This window comes from Pararge aegeria, chromosome 24 (genome assembly GCF_905163445.1).
Source record: "Pararge aegeria chromosome 24, ilParAegt1.1, whole genome shotgun sequence".
Taxonomy (NCBI): Eukaryota; Metazoa; Arthropoda; class Insecta; order Lepidoptera; family Nymphalidae; genus Pararge; species Pararge aegeria.
This window is the reverse complement of record NC_053203.1, coordinates 12,043,119-12,068,555: the sequence shown is the minus strand read 5'-3', so window position 1 is coordinate 12,068,555 and position 25,437 is coordinate 12,043,119. Positions and strand designations below refer to the sequence as shown.

The 25,437-nt window shown below is 36.3% G+C and overlaps 1 protein-coding gene across 1 annotated transcript; it reads left to right on the top strand.

The window, feature by feature from the left end:
- The first annotated feature begins 688 nt into the window (after positions 1-688).
- LOC120634574 (facilitated trehalose transporter Tret1-like) lies at positions 689-21,590 on the top strand. The gene is made up of 4 exons (XM_039905275.1): positions 689-996; positions 17,321-17,369; positions 18,835-18,970; positions 19,675-21,590. The coding sequence occupies exons 2-4, from the start codon at positions 17,349-17,351 to the stop codon at positions 21,018-21,020; spliced, it is 1,503 nt and encodes a 500-aa protein (XP_039761209.1). The 5' UTR covers positions 689-996; positions 17,321-17,348; the 3' UTR covers positions 21,021-21,590.
- The last annotated feature ends 3,847 nt before the right edge of the window (positions 21,591-25,437 follow it).

The window sequence follows — 25,437 nt, the reverse complement described above, 5'->3', positions numbered from 1 at the left end:
TATAATTTCTCTACCTAAAAGATTACCCCTTATGGCATATTATTATTCCTCCCACTATATGTGAAAAAATAGCTTAATTATAAGAGTGCATTTAATTAAATGCGTTTTTTGAAAATCTATAATTTGATAAAACGTATGTTGATAGTAAATCCAAGTTAAATGCATCGCGTTTGTAAGCGCATTACTGAAATTAATTTGAATTTTTTGGTAATATTTCACCACCACCACACCCCACCAGTGAAATATCGCCAAAAATTGTGTTTTTTCTTTTGGAATTATGTTGTGAAGCCTCCAACATGGCAGGATTCAAAGCATACTGAATCAAATTGTAAAAAGTCACACCTAAAATTGGCTCCGTCCAGGATATTGGAATCGAATCTAGTACTTATGTCTCCCAAGGCCTCTGCCTCTGTGTCTCCATCGCACTCGTCTTTAGACAAGACTTTTTTGCATTTATATTAGACTAAATGTAAAAAAAGCCGTACATGGTTTAATCATAACAAATTATTAAATTTTTTTTAAAGAAAAAAAAAATTGTCTATTAAACAATCATAAAAAAAAACATGGAATGAAAAGACTATGTAATATAATTTAACCATGGATCTCTAATAACACGTAACCAAGCAGTGTTGCAATCGCGTACGATGCACTGACGACAGCGACAGTCGATTTGCCGGTGAGGGAGAAATCGACCGCACACACTTTCCCCTCACTAGCGAACGCGTTCTTCAATTCAAACTTTAACTTTTTAAATTTTAAAAAATCGAATTTGGAATCCGACGCGTGCGAGTTTCAATTAATTAAAAAACGCCGCGTATTTTATTAAAGAAGTTACTATTATGAGGCTGTTGATTGAAATAATACTTATTAGATTAAAATGTATGTGATTTATTTTTAATGTGGAATGATGTTAATTAATAAATAATATAACAAGATTGTGATGTGTTAAACCGTTACCTGATCATGATGTGAATTAAAAAAAAACAGTTTATAGTCGTAAGTGCATCTTATTTTTTTTTTCAACAATTTATGAACCTAGACCTCCTTGTGATAAATCGAGGCCGCAGGTTCGATTCCCGCGCTGACTGTCAAAAGGACGAAGTTATGATATCGAGGTGAACTTTTATTTGTGATGATTTTCTAGAACTCTGTTTAATTGAAATTATTTTATAAATTGTTCTTTCGTTTGGAAATTAATATGAAGTTAAGATTTGACGATAAGTCCTAGAAAAAGAGAAATGTTAACAGTTTGCCTGCTTTGTTTGTATGTGCACTTATGTCCAGGCCGATAAATATGGATTTTCTCTGGTCTGGCCTGGCGAAAGGCTTCGGCCGTGGCTAGTTACTACGCTAACGACAAAGACGTGCCGGAAAGCGTTCCGAAACCCAGACCCAGATTAGGGGTATCGGTTTAATATAACTACAATACCCCTGTTTAACCCGCTAACATCATTATTAATACATTACCGCTTAGCACTCCGAAATAATATTGAAGAATGCAAAAGTAATCACCCTGTAAGTGTTTACTAATGACAACCCTATTGAAGATAAAATACTGACACGCGCATAGTACCTTCGCTACGCGACGCTTTCCTGATAAAGTGATTTTAATTTTTTATGTGATGGGACTGTATCTGATTTATTTTAGTAAAAACTATGGCAGTTACTTAAAAGTCAGTGTAAGATGGTAGATATAGCAGTCTACCACTGCGTCACTCCAGCACAATATATAATGTAGTCTAAGATGATATCAGGCAAAAAAAATTAAAATTAAAATATATCAAAAACCTACATAATATGCATATAAAACAAAATGCAAAACATAAAACGTTATTTAATTTTGCTACCTAACATGTACAACTGACTTATACAAAATCCCAACTTATAAAAATCAAACAGCTTCATACCTGGTTTACTTGTACATTAATTAATTTATTTATTTCTCTTACTATATATTTTAAGAGAAATAAATAATTCTTTAAAATTTTCAAAACAATACACAAAATACAATAAAATCAGGTCATGGCACACGATCATAATGCAATAAAAAAATGCATTAATAATAAATAAATTGTATTAGTAGCAGGTTACACTTAATGGACTTCCCATTCATAAATCCAAGCCTTAGAAGATACAAATTAGTCATTCTAGAATCTAGATAGTCTGAATATTGCGTGCTCGCGTGTTGGTGGTGCATCTCGTAATTGTGATATTCTGAATTATCTTGTCATTATTGCAAACTAATTAATGTTCTATTTGCATAAACTCTACAACGGTCAAATGCTAAGTAATCACACAACTATTCGCTTCGAAGTGCAAACGCAAGACTGGTACAATAAAAAAAAACTACTGGTACATTAAAAAAAAACTATTTCTAAAATTACCACCAGCCTAAGAAATCATTTAATATTTCTAAAACTGCGCTACTTAAGACTTAAAACAGTAGGTACTCATAAAAAATTTTAAACCTTTACATTTAACAAAAAGGCGTAGTCGGTGGCCACCAAATTGTTACACGGTGGCTTTCCAACACTGCCTATAATTGTGACCGCGTTAAACCACCAAACCAAAGGAACTTTGCCTCGTTGCAAGGCAATTAGTCAAGTTGAGTTTTTCGTACAAGTTTTGGTGAAAGCTCATATTGATGTCTATTCTACCCTACCTTTCTCGTTTATATAATGCAACGAAGTCCCACTCGAGAGCACATTTTTACCGATTAACATTTTTCTTACTCTATTTAACCCGTTTGATTAATGTATTTTACTATTTTACCAATTATTCACCAATTATTAACCGACTACAATTTAGTTGTACTTTTTGTTTAACGATATAAGTTTAAAAATCCACCATACAGGTTCAATTTTTAATTCAAAGCGTCTAGAGTCAAAGCGTCAAAGACTATTTGTTTTCGCTCCTGACATAATATAAAATAATAAATAACTATACTTACTAATAAAATAAACTGTTTTTGTTAACTGAAAAATCCTTAAAGCATTTTATAGCGTAAAAAGATTCCATGACTGTTTTTATCAAAAGCATTCATTTTATTGATTTGCATATCATCTCGTATTGATAATCTAGCTTAGAATGGCATTTATCTGTGACGAAAATTCAAGTAACCTTACATTAGCCTAATTCTAGAGAACGAGATACGGGCTGTAGGTAACTTATTAAACAATCTTGAATTCCATCACTTACTGTTACGCCGAAAATATATTCTAACGCCCGATATTTAGTACGATATTACGTGTCCGCAGAGCATTTCAATCAATAGTAGTATTTCCTAGTAATAAACTTAACAATTCCTCTAAGTTAGCTTTCTTCAAAGTCAAGGTTAAATGTGTAAATAAGTTTATAATTTGTTCGCCAAACGTCAAAGATTTAGTTCTCATCGCCCGTTCACTGTTGTAGGATCGGGAATGGTGCGGCATCAGTTCTTTACGATTGTGATTTTTTGTGTGAGACGCGTTGATTTTTTACGGTAAGTTGAAATCAAATAGATGCTCTAGCTCTCCTTTGAATTAAAATGTGTTTTTGTCGGTTTAAAATATCTGCCATACTGCATCAAAAATAATGTTTGATGAGTTATGTAGTTATTAATAAAAAGTACACTTTAAAAACATAAAAATGTAATTTAATGTGTGATAGGTACGAGTATTATTAAAGAGTAACATAAGAAACGTAGTGACTAATTAAGTGACAGTCGTAAATAGAATTTAGTTGAAATACTGACACACCACTAGCAGCCAGTTTATTCACAAAAAACACGCAAATCGGCTAAGAAACGGCGAAGAAATCGGTGTAAATAAAGTACCTATTTTCTTTTTAGCTTCACAATTCTATTTCAATAAACATCGAAGTAAAATTATTGTGTTTAAACATTTTTTAGGGTAAGACTTTTGTAATAAAATTATCGTTCATTCTATAACTGCGTCTTCTATATGGTATGTTATACTACGAGGCCCTGGGCTTGATTACCGGCCCTGATCCAAAATGAGTTTTTCTTTTGAGAAATTCTCAATACCAACCCTGAGTTAGGAAGTTGGCGCTGTCAATCTCCGTACCTCTGTAACTAAGCTGCCGGTCTCGGTTTTATCACCACCATGATAAAGCCAATGTGCTCTAAACCCCTACACCCTCAGAGAGTCTGTGCTTAGCTGGCACTCGTCTGACAATGATAATAATAATCCCTAGTCTTAGTAGGAAGATCCCTGGTTCGACTCTCGCGGAAGCAAATTTTTTTTTCTTAAACCTTATTTTTCCTTATAGTTTATCCACAGCATCGTACTAGAAAGCTTAATGGCTTGGCAGTATGTCTATACCTGTAGTTTTCCAGCTGGTATTACAACCAAAGCCTCTTACTGAACAAAAGTTAATTTGTATTTCTAGCGGTAATACGAGTATATTTAAAAAAATCGCAAACAAACATTAAAAGTATAATATTTGCGCGCATATTATGTGCACACATAAAACGATATGTATATATTTATTTTTCGGTCAGTACCTTTTGATTTTTAGTCGCAAATGCAAATACGATCTTTTAAGTTTAAAATCCAAATATAGCTTATACTCTCTCAATAAACATTTGAGTTTGCTTTTGTTTATTGTAACGTTAAACTGCTAAATATGTTCTAAGTAAACAACTCCTTAGGGCTGATAATGCTCTGGTACTTATTGAATCGGAACCTGCGTTAAGAGCGTGATCAAAATTCAAAAATTCAAAATTTGTTTCTTCTAAGTAGGCCTAATATAGGGACTTTTAAAACGTCAAGTACTGTGTACGATCTAGCGGTGTGACATATATATCTCCTTCTTCTTCTTTAAGTCAATTGAGTCTTCTTAAACACCTTTATACACTCTGTCTGTAACCATCGTAAACATTTCTGTAACTTGATACGCTAATAAGACCTAAGAGCTTCAAAATTGAACCAACTGGAGATCGAACCCGTAGCCTCAAGCTCATCGCACTGAACCAGAAAGGAAAAAAGCCACCTTTAATATCGTTTCCTTATTGGTAGCGTTTATACGCATCGGTAACTTTCAATCGATTGTAGCTAAGCAAAATCGATTTTTTTTTAATGGTTTCACCTCAAAAAAGTTTTTATTAGGCGATGACAAGATGGTCGCGTTCAGAAGTAATCTACATATAACGACCCTGGTCCCTGCTATTTTATTCTAAACCACTCACACTAATTGTACGTAATAAAAAAATGTTATAAGTAATTTTAAAATTTAAAAAAAATGACTATACGTAACCGTTTTACTGTATATTCTTTTGTTTATCGTCACATATCATGTTTTGTCTGTATACTTACCTTACTTTTAACTGAATTTGTTAAGATTATTTTAATTGTAATGGAATACCGCGGTGTCACAGAGGTAGTGATACTAGGTACTTTTAAAAGAAGGCTTCAGCGACATATTGATACAACTTTGCTTCTTACCGAAATATACCCCAGGATGATGTCAGGATTCTAACTATACCTCAATCATCCAAATGTAGGAATAATTAATCTAAAAGTTATTATGTACGTAAAAAACGTGTAAATTGTTACTGAATCACGCCAGAAAGGCTGGTGCCGAGAAAACCGAATTGAATCCTCTGCACGCACCTACTTTCGGAGCTTTGTGCTTTTTTTTAGCAATTAAAATATAACTTACTTTATCGGGGAAGAAACATAGTAAGGCAACCTGAAGTCATGAGAAAAATAAATTCGAAAAAAATAAAATTAATTGATTTATTTCAAATAGACCTAGTTTATAAACATTTTTGTAACGTCAAGTAAGTCTGTTTGTAGTGACTTCTGCCGCCGGTTCGGAAGGCAAATTCCACCGAAACAACTCTTTGCTATTTTCCAGCATAATTTTACTGTTTAACAATTTTTAGAATTTTACTATCTTGTGAGTAATTTAGAGCAGAGCCTGGTGCCAAGCAGCCTTGTCGTTAAGAAATTTAACCATAATTTTCTCAAAGGCGTGTGGAGCCCACCAATCCGCACTGGGCCAGCGTGGCTACGGCATATGGACGGGATAATTGGTTGAAGACGACGATAATTTTATTATTTTTATAGAATTTTACCTACACTTGGAGGAATTATCAATTTTATAAATTTCAAATGCATATAAAATTTTTCGGAATCGACAGGATTTGAACCTGCGACTCTCTGGCAATCGCGAGGCTCTCCTACCGTCGATGCCGTAATAAGTATATGCCTTTTACATCAATTTTATAGCATTTTTATATGCATTTTAAATTTATAAAAAAGAAGACGACGATGATTGTTATTCTTTATAAAATCCTGGAACTATATAAAGAGGTCTATGTCAAAGGTAATTTACCTATAAAGCATTGAATCTATCACTTTACTCGGAATCATTACAAAATCGATTATGGCCCATTGTCTACTCGATTGTAAAACTCACGATGCGTAACACCGAATACGGAAACAAAATGAATGCACAGGATTGTTATTGTTTTTTTTTTCATTAATTTTGTGATCACGGTAGTAGGTATTTGTAGTCACGGTATTTAACACGTTTAGAATTAAATTGTTTTTCTTGAATTGTACCGGCAAAGGTCAAACGAAAGTAGATCGAAACAGATACCCATCCTTAGTTAAGAAGAATATCGGAAAGATAAAGCAAAATTCATCGAACCAACCCATTATCGGTCCATTACAGAGCACGGCAAAGGGTATTACGTATCTCGCGACAGGCTTGCGACAGGCATAAATCTTGAATTGGCGTTAATCTTGCAATCACTGCTGTCAAACATCACTTTTAAACAAAAGTGACTAGGCGTTAATCTAGCAATCACTACTGTCGCGAGATACGTAATCACTCTGCGTGTCTCCTCCCACAATGAGGAGGGTTAAGGCCGTAGTCACGCTGGCGCTGTGCGGATGGGTGGGCTCCACACGACTTTGAGAACAAAATCGGATATATATAAATATCCGATTTTTAAAAACTGACTTCGTCACCTACCGTTCTATTATATTCTACGGTTCGATTCCCGGATCAGGCACAGGCCAGACGTTAATTTGCCGATGGTGATCATGTCCTGCACCGTTCTATTTATGCTTTTATCAAAAAACGTCCTGACTGACTCATCTGTTAAACAGCTGGGATTAAGTACTTGAAATTATGATTTATTTTATAAAGTAAACCAAGGGGGAGAAAGTTTGTATGGAGGTCCGTTATTTTTCATCTCGATATACGATGAAAATTGGTATTTGGCTGGGCAAGTGTAATAGTAGAATTCATATTGAAGGATTTATAAAAATTCTACCACCAATGGTTAGGTAGTAAATAAGAGATAAAATTGTCAGAACGCGCAAAGCTCTGATATAAAAAATTGTGTGCGTGTAACCTTTACGCGCGATTTAAGTAAATCTTTTCTTATTACATATTGATGAAAGCGTAAAATGTTCATGTTTAATTTTTATGCACTCCGCGATCCGTTTGAAAATGTTGGAAGTAAATAATCCTAATTGATTATGATATTTGCCACTAGCTGGCGTAAAAGTCAAGAAGCGTGGAGTATATGACATATACTTACGACCAATCCAAATTATTATTTTTAAATAGCTGAAATACGACTACACAGACGTCTGAGGAAAGCGTTACTTTCGTCAGAAAAAAATCTAAGTTACTCCCTAGTCGCGCCTTAAGAAGTTTTACTTCAAAAATATGCATTTAATAGCTCAATTAAAGACTAGGGTCTAAACGGCCGCGGTGCATTTAGTAGAATAGCTGCAGAAAATATATAGGAAACTTATCAGAACTCAGAAGTTGTAAGCGGACGATGCAATGTCACAAGGATGCGCTAGTGCTACTAATATTATATAAGCGAAAGTGTGTTTGTTAATCCTTCTTTCACGCCCTAACTAAGCAACCAATCCACTTAATTTTTGGCATAGAGTTAGTTAAAAGTAGGGAGAGTAACATAGGCTACTTTTTTCCAGTGAAACAAACGGTTCCCACGAAGGTCGCGGGCAACAGCTAGTATCACATAAAACCCTTACGTATGGGATAATTGTCACATAAATACGTAAACGTTACGAGTAATTGTTTATTTATGACATTTCGCAACGATTCGTGCCATTCAAGCATAAATGATAATAGGGACTGCTTGATACGCAATACCGGCAGCGCTGCTTTTAGGATTCCGTATCAAAATGTTAATAGGAAACTAACTAACTGTCCCTCACGAACTAACCAACACTAAGTCTGCCATAACAATATAATAATAATAATAATAAATATGATACGACAATACACACATCGCCATCTTTGTTTATTGTTTATTGTTATTAGGTACACAAAACAGGTAATAACCGAAAGTAGATCTAAATATAAGTAATAACAAGTACTTTGGGTTGTAGTTTGTTCTAAGCTACAACCCAAAGTATGTGTACACAACTTGGAATTAAGTTAAACAGAAAGTAAAGATAAAATTAAAGTTGAAACAAAAAAGAAACACTTAAATAATAATATATATATTATTTCCCTAAAGATTATGTGGAATAGTGCTTAATAATTTGATTTTTAAAAATATTTAACCTTTTGTTAAAAATGTCAATATTATGATTACTTGAAACTAAATCATTGTAAAGGCGGCACATGCGAACGATGGGATTGTAAAAGGAAGTATTGTTCTTTTAGACACTTAGGGCAAATGGTTTAAAATATTTTAATCTGGTATTAACGCGAGTATTTATAGTAATGAGCCAAAATGAGCATCTAGTCCCAAAGTAAGCGTAGCTTGTGTTATTGGTACTGAGATGACTGATGAATATTTTTATGAATTATATACACAAATACTTAGAATATACATATAATCACCAAGACACTGAAAAATATTCATGCTCATCACACAAACATTTTCCAGTAGTGGAAATCGAACCCACGGCCTTGGGCTCAGAAAGCAGGGTCACTGCGAACTGCGCCAATCGGCCGTCAATATAATCATCATATTATGACGGCTGACTGGTGCAGCGACCCTGCTTTCTGAGTCCAAGGCTGTGGGTTCGATCCCAACAACTGGAAAATATTTGTGTGTTAAAAATTGACTTATTTCAGTATCTCGATGTTTATCTGTATATTATAAGTATTCATAAAGTACTCATAAGTGATCTTAGTAGCCAAAACACAAGCTACGTTTACTTTGGGGCTAGATGGCGATGTGTGTATTTTCGTAGTATATTTATTTATTTACATACAACGCATCAAAAAGGGCGGGCTATTCGATAAAGTCGAAGTCACAACTTTATTTTTTCTTATTTTACCTATAAAGGCGCTTTTGATCTGTACATATAGCAATAAGCGACGAGGGTTCCAAACGCGGCAAGTAGAGCTAAATACTATGCGCGCCATGACATAGTTATTATGTCTATCCTTATCTATCTTTTATACGGAGCGGAGACCTGGTCACTTAGACTACAAGACCGCCGAAAAATCGATGCCCTAGAGATGCGGTGCTGGAGGCGCCTTTTAAAGATCCCTTGGACTTCATTCCGCACCAACAATTCAATTTTAAAAGAACTGAATATCAAGGAACGACTTTCGTCTACGGTGCAGTTACGCGTATTCAAGTTTTTTGGCCACATCTCAAGGAATGAGGGGTCGATTGAACGATTGGTGGTGCAAGGACAGGTTGAAGGAAAAAGGGCAAGAGGGCGGTCACCTACTCGGTGGATAGATACGGTGAAATCGATGAACCAGACAACTGTGGTAGAATGTTTTCGATACGCTACCAACCGCCAAAAGTGGAGAAGACTCGCGCGAGAAGCCGTGCAATCCAATGATGCCTAGCGCCATGATATTCATCTCAGCAGCCACGGCCACTCTGCCAAGAGTGCACGACTAAGAAAAATCCTTATCTCGTCAGAGATAAGATAAAAATATGTGTATACATAATTATTTCTTGGCTCTCATTTAGTCTGCACGACTAGCATAGGATACGTTTTTCTCCCTGGGAATTGGATAAAATTGTATATTCTTTCACAGCTTTATCAACTCTCCATGAAATAATATCCCAATAATAAACCCGGTATAATAAACGGGGTAAACTTCTCATTTAGCAGGTGGACACGTAAATTGTATTCCTTGTTTATATAACCCTATAATAGGGGGATATAATTTTTCTCGAACCGCTAACTTTTTTAAGTTATGTAGCTTCAATGGCGAAGGAAAACATCGTGAAGAAACCTGCATCCCTGAAAGTTCTCCATAATGTTCAAAAAGGTGTGTGGAGTCCGCCAACTCGCACAGGGCCAGCGTGGTGGACTACGGCTTTAACCGGCCCTTTTCAGTTTGGGAGGAGACCCTTGCCCTGTATTGGGCCGGAAATGGGTTGATATGATGAAGTATCAAAAGTGCCTATATATGGGCCTATTTGAATAAAGAAATATTTCACTTTCACTTTGATTACTCATTGTAAAAAATAACGTTTGTAGCAACTTATGAATTCAATAAGTACATAATAATTTCAGTAGATAAGTACCTAAACCGGATTCTTGACAACAGTCTATTTTTATTTGTCATTACTTTTTTACCTTATATCTTGATATTTCTGCTTTATCAGCCCACGTGCTGCTTTGTTGTTGGGAAATAGTTTGAGCGGTCACCAAATTTTTATGCGCCGTCACAAAAACTATTTTACAGTGACTAAAGTATCGAATGACTAAACTTTGTTATTATTGCTTTATTCGAATTACAAAATAACATAATATATTATAGGTATAGGCACATATAATAATTCTTTAAAAATTTACCGGCAAAGTTCGAGTCAGACTTGTACAAGTACGGTTCCGTACCTTGGAACGAACTAAATACATAAAATAATAAATAATAAATAAATATACTACGACAATACACACATCGCTAGTAAGCGTAGCTTGTGTTATGGGTACTAAATGACTAATGAATATTTTTTTTATGAATAATAAACATAAATACTTAGAATATTTACAAACACCCAGAAACTGAAAAACATTCATGCTCATCACACAAACATTTTCCAATAGTGGGAATCGAACCTACTGCCTTGGGCTCAGAAAGCAGGGTCGCTACAAACTGCACCAATCGGCCGTCAAACATATAACTATATTTTTATAACAGAAGCTGTACGATCAATGTACAAACTTAAATCAAGCAAATCCCTTTGTAAATTATTTAGATAAACTTACAAAAGCTTCAAGGTATACTAAAATCCATATAGTTATTTTTGTGAGGCAAAACATAGTATTTATAAACAAAAAGATGTCATAATCAATCGACTTACTAGAAATAGTCTTAGTGAATGCATATCGAAGTATCTGCCTTCCGAACCGGTGGTAGAGTCACTACAAACAGACAGACTTGACGTTTCAAAAGTGCTTATATTAGGCCTACTTGAAATAAATGAAAACCTTCGTAAGGTTGAGTGCTTTTAATCGTGCGCTAATTAAAACAATCTTCATCATTATCACATCAAGCCATTTCCGGCCCACTACAGGGCACGGGTCTGACCCCACAGGCCGTAGTCCACCACGCTGGTCTAGTGCGGATTGGTGGACTCCACACACCTTTGCAAACATATTGTATTACTGCCAGGCATGCAGGTTTCCTCCAGATATATTTTCCTTCACCAAAATTTAAGCTAGTGATATTTTAATGTCTTAAAACGCATATAACTTAGAAAAAATAGAGGTGCGTGCTGGGATTCGAACTCGGCCTTCCGAAAGTTAAGTCGAGTTCCTACCCAATCCGCTATCAACGCTTCATCCAATCAATTATACAATGAGTTAACTTAAACGTCATTACCTACCAACATTGAGGTTAGGATAAAAAATAAACATATGATACATTTATATTAAAACTAGCTGTTGCCCGCGACTTCGTCTGCGTTTGATTTTGTTTTTGATGTGGCATTAAATTTAGTTGTAGTTCTAAAAAAAATGAAAGTATTCAGTATCGCTAAGCCTGCGGGGGGAAATGAGGGGTTTGCTGCTGTCCGCTGAGGAGTTCTGTCCTCTATCTCCAACAACAGTTTGGGCAAAATTAAACACATATTATAACCTCTATAGTACAAAAATAATTATTTAAATTGGTTATAATTTGACGGAGTTATGGCGTAAAATCATCAAACACTTTCATCCCCTATCCCAAACAAACCGAGCTTAATGTCGGGATAAAAAGTATTCTATATTACTTCTCACACTTCCAAGATTACGTGTACAAAGTTTCATGAGGATCGGTTAAGTAGTTTTTGCGTGAAAGCGTAACAAACAAACTTACATTGAAATTTATAATATTAAGTAAGTATAAGTAGGGATATTGGAAAAGACCAACTGCCGAGTTTCTTGCTGCTTTCTTCTAGAATTTGCTTTCCTTGGTAGACTAGTCAATACAAACATGCAGACTTGACGTTCAAAAAATTGGACCTACTGGAAATAAATGAATTTTGTATCATGCTTTATTCTGCACTACTTACGCACTATGTAGAAACAGTAACGCTGCAATCATGTGACTTTGCATCATAATGATTGTATCATCGTTAAATTACTCTGCGTTGCCTGATTGTGTAACGAAGTCGCATTGTTTTCTTGGAAACGCCGATTCCCTAGTGATGTAAATTATTCCCTTACTTATTAAATACACAATTCTAGCTGTATACAGGGTTTATTGAAATATACCAGAAAGCTCTCGGCCTTGTAGTTCCTATAGGCCGTGGGTTCGATTCCCACAACTGGACAATATTTGTGTGATCAACATGAATGTTTTTCAGTGTCTGGGTGTTTATCTAAATGTTATAAGTTTTTCTTATATTATTCAAAAATAATATTCATCACTGAACGAACACAACACAACTGGTGAATTATTGTGTATACACAATAATTCATCAGTTGTACGCATAACACAAGCTACGCTTACTTTGGGACTAGATGGCGATGTGTGTATTGTTTTAATATATTTATTTATTTATTGTTTATTAACATTAATAAAAACTAACAAATTTCGTTCTACAACTTTTCAAAATTTAATGTTTGTTTATTTCTTACAAAAAAAAAACAATAAATCATTTTATTTCTGTAAAGTCTGACACTGTGAAACCAAAACACAGACTCAGGTCCCTGTAAAAAGCCTAAACAAATAATTGATTTTTGGACTGGAAATTGAATTTAAATAGTTTACTGATGTGATTTTATTTTATGTATTTATTACAACAATACCGCATTAATTGCGTTTTTAGATTGTTTACTCAGATCTTAGATGCACTTGGAAGGTTACCTGTAACTGAGCTTTGAGCTATTTACTAGACAAATGAGGTCAGGGCTAGATTTATATGCTATTGTTAGGTCCTGTTATTATGTCACCAGCACTTGGAGCTGCTAAGGTCGAATTATTAATTAATTACTATTTCTATATGTGAACTACTGTTAGGTAGGTATTTATCATTGACAGCCGAGTGGCGCAGTGGGCAGTGACCCTGCTTTCCGCGTCCAAGGCTGTGGGTTCGATTCCCACAACTGGAAAATTGTTTGTGTGGTGAACATGAATGTCTTTCAGTGGCTGGGTGTTTATATGTATATAATAAGTATTCATGTGTATTATATTCATAAAAATATTCAGCTATCTTAGTACCCATAACACAAGCTACGCTAACTTTGGGGCTAGATGGCGTTATGTGCCTTGACGTAGCATATTTATTTATTTGTTATTTATTTATAATTATTATTATATACTCGATCATTTATTCTATTAAGTATAGATAAAGATAGATTACCTTGTACGTCGTTAGTGAAAACGTGTTAGTATCACTTTGTTTAAATCCCATTTTCCAATACAGAGTAGCGAAAATAAGCCCGCTGTACACAAAAGCCTACGCTTCGCGATACGAGCACCTCCCGCATACGAGTTGAGAGCGTGTAATAGCTCTCCATGTATGTAATGGGAAGCATTGAGAACGGCCGCGACAGAACTCTCAAACAAAAGGCCCGTGTTTTATATTGCTAAAAGTACTTATATTTTATACCGATTTTTAACTTCCAGCGCAAAATTTCCGACCTCCCTAGCGCAACGCTAAGCGCTGCGAATTTATGTGGGAGGTCCCGCGTTCGATTCCCGGCAGAGGCAAATTAGGAATTTGTACTGCTTCAGCCGTGGCTAGTTATCCACCGACAATGACGTGTCGCTAAGCGATTTAGTGTTCCGTTGCGATGTCGTATAGAAACAGATCCGGTGTAGGGCTACCATATTTCCTAACAGGTAAGCCTGCTGCCATCTCAGACTGCATCATCACTTACCGCCATGTGAGATTGCAGTCAAGGGCTAACTTGTAGTGGAATAAAAAAAATAGGGTGGAAAACCGGATTTCTGTGTCTGCGCTTGTCTTTGTAGCGCTGAATAGATTAGCATGTTCGATCGAAGAACGAAGTCCTGGATTCTATACCCGGGTAGTATCGATACTCAATTTAAATTTATTTGCATTTTAAATGACATTACTTTATTCATATATGTCTTAACTAGCTGTTGCCCGCGACTTCGTCTGCGTTTGATTTTGTTTTTTTGATTTGGCATTCAATTTAGATGTAGTTTTAAAAAAAAAAGTATTCAGTATCGCTAAGCCTTAAATAAGGGGTTTGCTGCTGTCCGCTGAGGAGTAGGAGGAGGAGTTCTGTCCTTTATCTCCAACCACATTCATCAGATCTATACAGTTTGGGCGAAATTAAATGCATATTATAACCTCTATAGTACAAAAATAATTATTTAAATCGGTTATAATTTGTCGGAGTTATGGTGTAAAATCACTTTCATCCCATCTCCCAAAGGAAACGAGCTTAATGTCGGCATAAAAAGTATCCTATATTACTTCTAACACTTCCAAGAATATGTGCACAAAGTTTCATGAGGATCGGTTAAGTAGTTTTTGCGTGAAAGCGTAACAAAGCGTAGGGAAGTAGGGAAGTAGGGATAGGGATAGGATATGTCATAGTAATCAAAAGCAATGTAAACCCTGTTAGGATAGTAGAGAGGCGGACAATTCAATAATAAATTATAATATTTAATAAAAAAAATCCGTGTACTCAATAGTTAACCTACATACAAAAAACGAGGATCCTCGGAGGAACGGAGTTCCTCAATTCGGTTTTTTTTAATGTTTGTAAATTATTTACTAAGAAAAATGCTATTTTCGTTATTATTAATGTACTGATCGTAGTTTAGAGCTTATAACATATAACATGTTCATGTAAATAAATGACATTAGTCTGCGAGAGACTCGACACGCCACCAGGTCAAGCGTCTCTCGAGTTACACTCGGAAATGACATTATACTTGAAACTGTGTTTTAAGGAGACTAACCCACTTCATTACAGTGTTAATTAAACAGTATTTCATTCATTTAATAATGGGATTTTGAAAAATATAAAACTGACTTTATAGTTCGTGGTAGATAGTTGAGATTTATGCGGCAGCACGGCTAGCATGGGCAGGAGACAATTATATCTCCGGGGAAAGGATATAAATTTATATTCTCCAACAGCTTTTTTTTTATTCTTTTTTTTTTTTTTAATTTTTTTTTTTTTTTAAATAATTAAATATACTATGACAATACACACATCGTCATCTAGCCCCAAAGTAAGCTTAGCTTGTGTACTAAGACGACTGATGAATGTTTTTATGAATAATATACATAAATACTTAGAATATATGTATAAACACCCAGACACTGAAAAATATTCACGCTCATCACACAAACATTTTCCAGTTGTGGGAATCGAACCCACTTCGAATCGAACACGCTTTATAAACTCTCAGAGCACTGGCGCACAAGTGTATATAATATCCAAATAATATTGACATCTTCATTCTGTCTGAAGGTAGCTACAAAAGAACTATTAAAAAATCTCTTCAAGCTAATTGAAATATTAGTGTTATATTCGAGAACTTAATCGATATTTATTAATATTATTTTCTCTCTTTGTGTGTTCTTTTTCTTTCTTTCTTTTATATGAATCAATCAATTAGTTTTTCTATTCCTTTGTTGTTTTTTTGTTATGTATTTTTTTAGTAGCACTAGAGATTTTTTATTTATTTATTTACTTTTTTTTCTTTTTTTTGCATTAAGTTAATGCTATGACAGCTCATTTAATTTTTTGATTAGGTACTTTAGGTACCTACAATTAATATTGTCTGTCATAGTAAGTGTTACCTGTATCTACATCGTATCGCCCTACTGCTCCTTACAATATTATGTGGATAGTGTTGTGGATTACATATTAACCCTATTTTTTTTTCTTTTTGTTAAAATTAAGAGCTATTGTTGTAATATGTAATTGTTTCTGTCCAAAAATGTAAATTGTAATTTGTTGATGTAAATTGTAAATTGTTGATGTTGGAAAAGAGCAACTGCTGAGTTTCTTGCCGGCTTCTTCTCGGTAGAATCTGCCTTCCGAACCGGTGGTAGAATCACTACAAACAGACAGACTTGACGTTTCAAAAGTGCTTATATTAGGCCTACTTGAAATAAATGAATTTTGAATTTTTTTAATTTTGTCCCAAAAAGCTTTGTCGTCAATGCGACTATGCCGCTCTGTTAAAGCCACTAATTAAGTATATTTAGCTTACCGCTACATTATATAAATCAATTAATTTTTTTTTGTAATTTGGATGACATGTTTCCTAAAACTGTATTTATACCGCCAATAGATTGGTATATACAATTTGTAAATTTGAGAATTAAACATTTCTAAATTTTCTCCGGTCTATTCGTCAGTGGCGTGCAGAGGAATTTGGACCTGGGTAAGCATAGAGCATTAAAATGGCATAAAATGTCATAATCCTCCTGTGTTGCCATTTGTACGAAAATGTTATGGTAGGCAGCACTTTTGTGCATGTGTGAAGTGCACACCACTGCTGGTTGGGTTCTACCAACACAGACGCGCCACCAAGCTAGTTTACCTTGGTGAAACACCAAGATGTTGCGTTCCATCCCTCCTCCGAACTATGTGCCTCGCCCATGGCCACTTCAGTTTCGCGACTCGTTGAGCTATGTCGGTAACTCTGGTTCTTCTACGAATCGCCACATTTTATCACGTAAAGATACTCCGAGCATAGCTCTCTCCATCGCCCGGTGAGTGACTCTGAGCCTTCTTATGAGGCCCTTAGTTAGCGACCATGTTTCGGAGCCATAGGTCATCACTGGCAACACGCACTGTTCGAAGAGGCAACTTAAGAACGCACTGTTAGTTAAATCGTGGTTCGAATTGCCGATTTTTATATAAATATCATTTTTATAAACTAGGTGCATATAGTGACACATTTTTCCCCTTTTCAGATCGAGTTCTTAATGAGGCCGGAACAAGATGAAACCTTTCATTAAACAGGTGAGTTTAAATTTTGGAAAGTATATTTTATTATTCATATTATCTCATGTTCAGGAAATTGGCGTTATTTATCTAAACTGCGGTTGGAAAACACCTCATTACATTACTGCGAGTGGAAATACACGAGACAATTATCTCCCCGGGGAAAGAGTATAATTTTTTTCGTTTCTCACAGCTTTATCAACTCTCACAGCATTATTGGCGCACAAGTGGAAATAATATATGTGTATTAATAAACGAGGGTAAGCTTCTCCTATTCCATGTTCCCGTGCTTTAGCTGGTGGACACGTTAATTATAAATAAATAATAAATAAATATACTACGACAATACACACATCGCCATCAAGCCCCAAAGAAAGCGTAGCTTGTGTTATGGGTACTACGATGACTGATGAATATTTTTATGAATAATATACATAAAAACTTATAATATATACAGATAAACACCCAGACACTGAAAAACATTCATGTTCATCACACAAACATTTTCCAGTCGTGGGAATCGAACCCACGGCCTTTGACTCAGAAAGCAGGGTCGCTGCAAACTGCGCCAATGGGCCGTCTAAATTATATCCCTTGCCAACAAGGCTAGCATGGGCTGGAGACAATTATCTCCCCGGGGAAAGGATAAAAATGTACTTTCTCCCACAGCTTTATCAACTCTCAGAGCACTGACGCACAAGTGGAAATAATATCCAAATAATATATGTGCATTAATAAACGGGGGTAAACTTCTCCTATTCCATGTTCCAGTGATTTAGCTGGTCGACATGTTAATTATAGCCCTGCTGAGCCATATACCAAAAATAAATACAGAATATGGTGACTATAGTAATATTATGTTCGCTAAAAATGGGCCTAATAAGAAAGCTCAGAGTCTCTCCGCTAGCGATGGAGACAGCTACGCTCGGAGTATTACTGCCTTATACACATATTATGATCAAATAAATAAGTAAATGCAAATCTATCGCATCGCGTTTCTACTCTTTGACCGCATTCTCCGAAACATGACGCTGTATTTCGTAATGCAACTATATTACTTTGGAATAAAGAATTTTTGCATTGTAGAAGTTCTAAGTTGGAGTTTATGGCAGTCATATTAAACTCATATCCCTAATAGGTATCTACCCGATTTAGTATCGAAACGTTTCATCGTTTGGCGACAACCAGACTAGGAAAATCTAAAAATTCTGAATTGCCAAATTGACCCCGTCTGGCGATCCTAGCAATGTAATAAAAGACTAACAGACGCTCGCGGCTTCATCCACTTTTTTTTTGGTTTTCATAAATCTCGCCGGAGCCCTACTTTTTCTGGAATAAGTAGTAAGCTTTGTGTCTATTTAAAGTATTATTTAACTTAATTCCAATTGGCAGTCAAATTGGTTCAGTAGTTTATACGTGAAAGATAAACGAACATCCATCTACCATCAACGTATTAGTACGATCCTGTACCTCTATCCTGCAGGCGTTCGTGGTTTCCGGCGCGGCGCTGAACATCGCTGGGCATGGTTGCGCACACGGCTTCCCAGCGGTGCTGTTCGCGCAGATCAAGAGCGACGGCGGCCCTGTCACGCTAACGGATCATGACACGTCCTGGATAGGTAATTTCTTTTCACCCTACATACCCCGCATCAAAGTTGATGAAGTGAATAATCGGTTACCACGCTAACGGTTCACGAAACGTTTAAAGTAGACTGTCCTTATATCGGCCCTTTTGAAACATCGAGTCTGTATATTTGTGGAGATTCTTTATTTACTTGCATCTATGCCTAAACATAGTCATGAAGCCCTGTCAGGTCGTAAAGAAAAAGTTTGACCCTTCTAATTAGTGTTAGCAGAAACAAATGTCTTTGTCAGAATAATTAGTCACAGTACATTATTAAATTTATTATAACTTTAAATAATTGCTCAGCCAATTGCTGTCATTAAATTATGTTAAAGTTACTGTGACATGTCATATTACAAACAGTCTAGACGCCGAAAACGTCATCAATAACCTATAACCGTCCACCGCTGTACTAAAGGGCTCTACCAATCGGAGGGTTTGACCATATTGACCACGCTATGTAGACGAATTGCGATCGCAGTTGATGGTAATACAGCAGTTTTAGTTTAATACAAACTTTTCGGCAGACACGAAAATTAAAATCATACTATTACCTCATTAAGCTGTATATTTGGAACCCACGGGACTAGAATAAAAAAAGTACAATTATTTAGTTATAAGTAAAAGTATGTATTTTAAATAAATAAAAATCTTAAACTGAATGCCTTAAAGCTGTGACTTTCTTTTTTCTCTTTCCAGCGTCAGCAGTAGGCGTGATGGGAATCGTCGGCAACTTTATATCACCAGTCCTGATGACACGCTTTGGTAGACAAAAGTCTCACCTCATCTGCACCATCCCAGCTTTACTAGGCTGGATTGTATTCGTCCTAGGAAACTCTGTTCCTTTATTCCTCCTTGCTAGATTCTTACATGGACTTGCATTGGGCCTACGAACACCTTTAGCTGCTATTTTGGTTGCGGAATATACAGAACCTAGATATAGAGGAGCATTTTTAGGTACTTTTGCTATATCTTTAGGATTAGGGATTTTGCTTTCTCATGTCTGGGGAGCATACATGTCATGGAAAAATACAGCTGTAGTATGCTCCTTGTTTCCACTAATATCCATGGTTATTATAAGTTTGTCTCCTGAATCAGCGAGCTGGTTGATTTCGAAAGGAAGGTTTGAAGATGCAAAGAAGGCTTTTAGATGGGTGCGTGGAGAAGGTGTCGCCCAAACAGAAGAATTGGAATCAATGATCAGAGCACAAGAAAAAGAGATTCAGCTAGAAGGAATGAGAAAGAAACGTCAAGTGAATAAGAGATTTAAGATTAACAGGCTGTTTAAGACGATAATGGATACAATAAAAACTGTAATGAGAATATTTAAAAAGAAAGAGTTTTATAAGCCATTAATTGTAGCTATATGTATGCTGGTAGTTTTTGAGTTTGGTGGTGCACACATGGTGCCAGCTTACGGAAACTTAATTTTGCAAGCAGTTTTAAATAAACAGGAGGCTAAAGATGTAGCGTGGCAGTTCACAGTGATAGATTTGTTGAGGACAATTTGTGCATTACTCGCTATATTTTTACTCAAAAATGTGAAACGAAGAACTATTCTATTCAGCAGTGGAGTTATGACGGTACTATCATTAGCTTTAATATCAGCTTTCATATATTTGAGGAAAGCTGAAATTATAACACAAACTTGGTTGTTGGATACCGTACCAATGACTCTGATGATTTTATACAGTTTATCCTTCTGTTTAGGTTTAGTTCCTTTGAACTGGGTTATTTGTGGCGAAGTATTCCCGTTGACTTACCGAAGTTTAGGTTCAACTTTGTCCACTTCATTTTTGACACCGGCTTTTGTGGTGTCAATGAAAACAGCTCCACATTTCTACACATCTATTGGCGTGGAAGGTGCTTTTCTAGTCTATTCTGCAACTTTGACTGTTTGTCTATTGGTGATGTATGCAATGTTACCAGAGACTAAAGACCGTACTCTCCAAGATATTGAGGACAGTTTTAAAGGCAGAAAGTGCTCTGATGTCGAAGTACAACTAAGTTTAATGGACGATAAGAATAATCTTGTTAGAAAATAAGAAACAAAGTAGATGTAACATTCTTCTTCTCCTTCTTTCTTCTGGGCTTGTCTTCGTACTTGTTGGGCTCCCCGCGGGGTCAATCCAGCCAGCCGAGCTCACTCCAGAAGCTAAGCAGGCCGCCCAGGTCGCCAAGTGCTTCAGGGAGTGATGCTGGGGAGCCAAGGTATGCTTGCTACTCCTCTACATCGGAGCATTTCGTGTGTCAGTATCACATGTACCCCATGCTCTGCAAAGAGGACTGTCGGTTATATCTAAAGTGAAAAAGTTTTGTTTAATTGGCAATGTGCCCTGATATCATTTTTACTACCGTTCTTAGTTTGATCTGACATAGTTTTAGTAGTTTGGTTTGCTAGAATGTAACATTGTTCAAGAATCTAATAAGTTTACAAGATAATTTTAAAACGGGGTACTGCAACACCAACTATTAAAATAAATTAATATAAATTCAAGTATAGTTTAAAGTATATAATTCTAATTAACTAATTAGTACACGAGTGCTGTGATACGTTTTTGTACCACTATTCTTTGTAGTAATTTTATTATGTAAGATTTTTAATACAAATACCAATGTACAAACTTAAATAATACTGATTAAGAGACAATAAAATATTTTAATTGAGTCACCTGGTTTTATTATACCCTTATTTGGCAGGTATTTAAATGTAATAACAGTTATCTGACCTCCTCAGCCCAACCTTCCATCTTATAAATAAAATATAATAATTATGTTTTTTTAGTCCGACTTCACAAGCGGTGACTATAGCTTAGTGATAAGGGCTTCGGTTTTCATTTCAGGGTAATCAAATTCGATTCCCCGCACGCACCTCTAACTTTTGGAAGGTTTTAAAAAAAAAATATACTACAACAATACATTCGCCATCTAGCCCCAAAGTAAGCGTAGCTTGTGTTACGGGTACTAAGATAGCTGATGAATATTTTTATACATATAATACACATAAATACTTATAATACGATAAAAACACGGACACTGAAAAACGTTCATGTTCATAACACAAACATTTTCCAGTTGTGGGAATCGGACCCACGGCCTTGTGCAGAAAGCAGGGTCGCTGCCCACTGCGCCAAACGGCTGTCAAAAGTTATGGGCATTTTAATTTAAGGTTACATTTTAACGGGGTAGGAAAACATCGGGGAACACGCAAAAACATGTTAAGTTTTAATTTAGGGTTGCATTTTAACAGGGTAGGAAAACATCGGGAAACACGCAAAAACTCCGTCTACTAATCCGCACTGGGCCAGCGTGGTGGACTATGGCCTCAACCCTTTACGTTCTGAGGGGAAACCCGTGCCCTGTAGTGGGCCGGTAATGACTTGATAATGACGATGACTTCAAAGGCTCTTTTGAAATGTCAAGTGGGTCGGTTCTTAGTTACTCTACCATCGGAAGCCAGTCAATGTGTTTTGTTAGAATTGCAGTCCATCTGACAGCTGGCATGCGCTGTATAAATCGTTACAGTTAGACGTAAATAATGTTTGGTAGGTTTGTTACCCTTATATATATCTATTATTTTAATCCATAATAATAGCCAAAATAGTGAGCATAATAAGTACATTTAAATTGGAAACTCTTATATGCAATGCACATTTTATAGTATCAAATTAATTCTTCTCGCTTCTGATAAGTATTTAAAGTACACAAACTTTAAATTAAATTTATAAAAATTTAATAAAATTAAGTTTAGGGCATGTAGTTTTAAAGTTATCGACGATGATCTTACGTGACAACGACTAGGACACCGTGAGGTTTGCATCGTCTAGAGTCTCATGCAACACTGAAATGAAAAACAACCCCTGACTTTCAATATAGTGGACATTATTCTTATAGCCCTTTAATTTGATACGCATATTAAAGGGAGTTGTGAAAATAAAATGTTATTTTCCGATTGGATTTGAAATTTATCATAGTGCATAGTATTATATTAGTCAAGCCATTTCATTTAATACCAATATTGAAGGAGTAGTGAAAAATCCTATTATAACTTTAAGGATTACTTAAACGACAAAAAAGCTTGGGTGTGAGTTGCTCTAACTTCATAAATTTACTGTGAGATAGTGATAACAAAAAAAAAACCCGGCTAAGTTTGTTGTGGGCTCTTCTTAGACCAGGGCGCGTTTAGAACCCTTGTTTGAAGCTTTAGGTTTAAGTTGGCGAACGAAGTTATCACCATCCCCTTTGAATGAACGCTTCATAAGTGCCTGTGATAGGCCTACATGAATAAAGAAATTTTGAATTTGAGTTTGAATTTGTATTCGGCCATTTTTTATACTAAGCTTAGAATACTCCTTCCTAATTCACATTACAAACAAAATTGGTTCATTCGTTTGGGCAAACTACGATGCCACATACACACACAAACACACACACACACACAAACACACTCACAAACAAGTTAACAAACTTATAACATCCCGTCGTTTTTGCATTGGGGGTTACAAATTGTGTCGATGAACAAGTCTGCCAGACGTTTCGCGGCAGCTCTTTTTTTTATTCTATTTCTGTTCGAAGAGACGAATGTTTCAGCTTGGGCGGGCGGCGCCGCTGGGCGGGTGGATGAATTCTGGAGAGGCGCAGCGTCGCATCTTGAGCACGCAGACACGAACGGGACCACTCCATAATATACTCTCAGATAGCGTGAGAGATGATAATACCACCTCTAAAATGTTACTAGCAGTTTTTATAACAGAAATCTCTTTTATAAAAATCTCTCCATCATATACTTTCAGATAGCGTGAGAGATGATAATACTAGCTTTCAAATTTTACTAGCAGTCTTTATGACAGAAATCTCTTAATGTACTGAAATCCTTCCACACGATGCTATGGCGGCAATCGTCATCATCATCATATCAACCCATTATAGGCCCACTATAGGTCACGGGTCTCCTCCCACAATAAGGGTTAAGGCAGTCACGATGGCCGGCGGATTGGTGGACTCTACATACGACTTTGAGGATATTATGCAGAACGCTCTCAGGATTCCTCGCGTTCTTTTTCCTTCAATTTTCTTCAATAGCTTAAAACGCACATAGATTATAAAATATTGGATAGAAGCAGGCGTTACTTTGCGGAATTCCATGATATATTAAGCTGAATTTGCTATACTTCGCGCAAAAGCGCGGCAAAAGCAAATTAAGCTTAATTTTCATAATATAACTCAGGACGCCTCTAAGGCCTCTACAAGGCTTCTAAGTTGAAGTCCTAACCACTAGGCTATAACCGCTTCTGTCTTTAGGCAATATTAAAGTCTATATTTTACGGCCGATTGGCGCAGTTTGCAGCGACCCTGCTTTCTGAGTGATTTACAAGCACGTCACAAGGCATGCCAAGAATACGTCCTTCAACGTGCCGCCCTGTGTCAACTAACTTGAGGCGTAAGTGTAGGTAGGTAGGTCGGTCATGCTGTGTTCCGGTCTGAAACGCCTGGTGGCCGGTGCAAGTTACATGCAGATGATGTTTACCTCATGCACATAAGCCTCATGCGCATGTAATTTGCACCGGCCACCAGGCGTTTCAGACTAGAACACAGCATGACAATAATTCTGCTTTGCGGCAGTAATAAGCATGTCAATAGTTCTTCCACGGACGAGCTCTGAAACAAAAAGCTCTACTAAAGCTTGCAACGTAAACTGTCAGGGTAGAGGTAATAACATCTCTATAGGGTACTTTTAGAAATCGGGCATACGTGCTTAAGCAGTAGAAGCCTCGATGCTGAGCCAATAATAGGCTCGGTGTAACAAGATTCCCCTCCCCAAAGTCAGGACAAGTATTTCAACGTCGCGCGCTGATGTAGGTCAAGTTCATCAGCGAATCCAATGAGCTTTATTTGCTTGAGGAAAGTCCTTGTCTATCCATATTCTTGTTCTGTTACTACGTGGTCCTTGATATTGCGTAACCATCGACGACCTCCGTGGCACAGCGGTGAGCGTTGAGGAATTCAATGCGAGGTCCCGGATTTGATCCCCGGCTAAGGCACTTTGGGAAATTATAATTTCCTCATTTTCTCTAGTGTGGTCTTCTGTCTTTAGCAATGGCTAGTTGTCGTAGGTGTCGGCCTACTGTGAAAATGTTTGTGAGCATGAATGTTTTTCAGTGTCTGTTTATATGAATATTCTAAGTATTTATTGTATATTATTCATAAAAAAAATATTCATCAGTCATCTTAGTAATCATATCACAAGCTAACGCTTACTTTGGGGCTAGATGGTGATGCGTGTATTGTCGTAGTATATTTATTTATTTATTTAGTTACCTCCGTAACTTAAGAGATTTAGCGTTAAGGTGCGATGTCGCGCAGAACCAATTAGGGGTATGAGGCATGCCCGTTACCATCTCAGACTTAAAAGGGTCTCTCAGTTTGAGAAGAGAGACGTTAAGGCCGTAGTCGATCACGCTA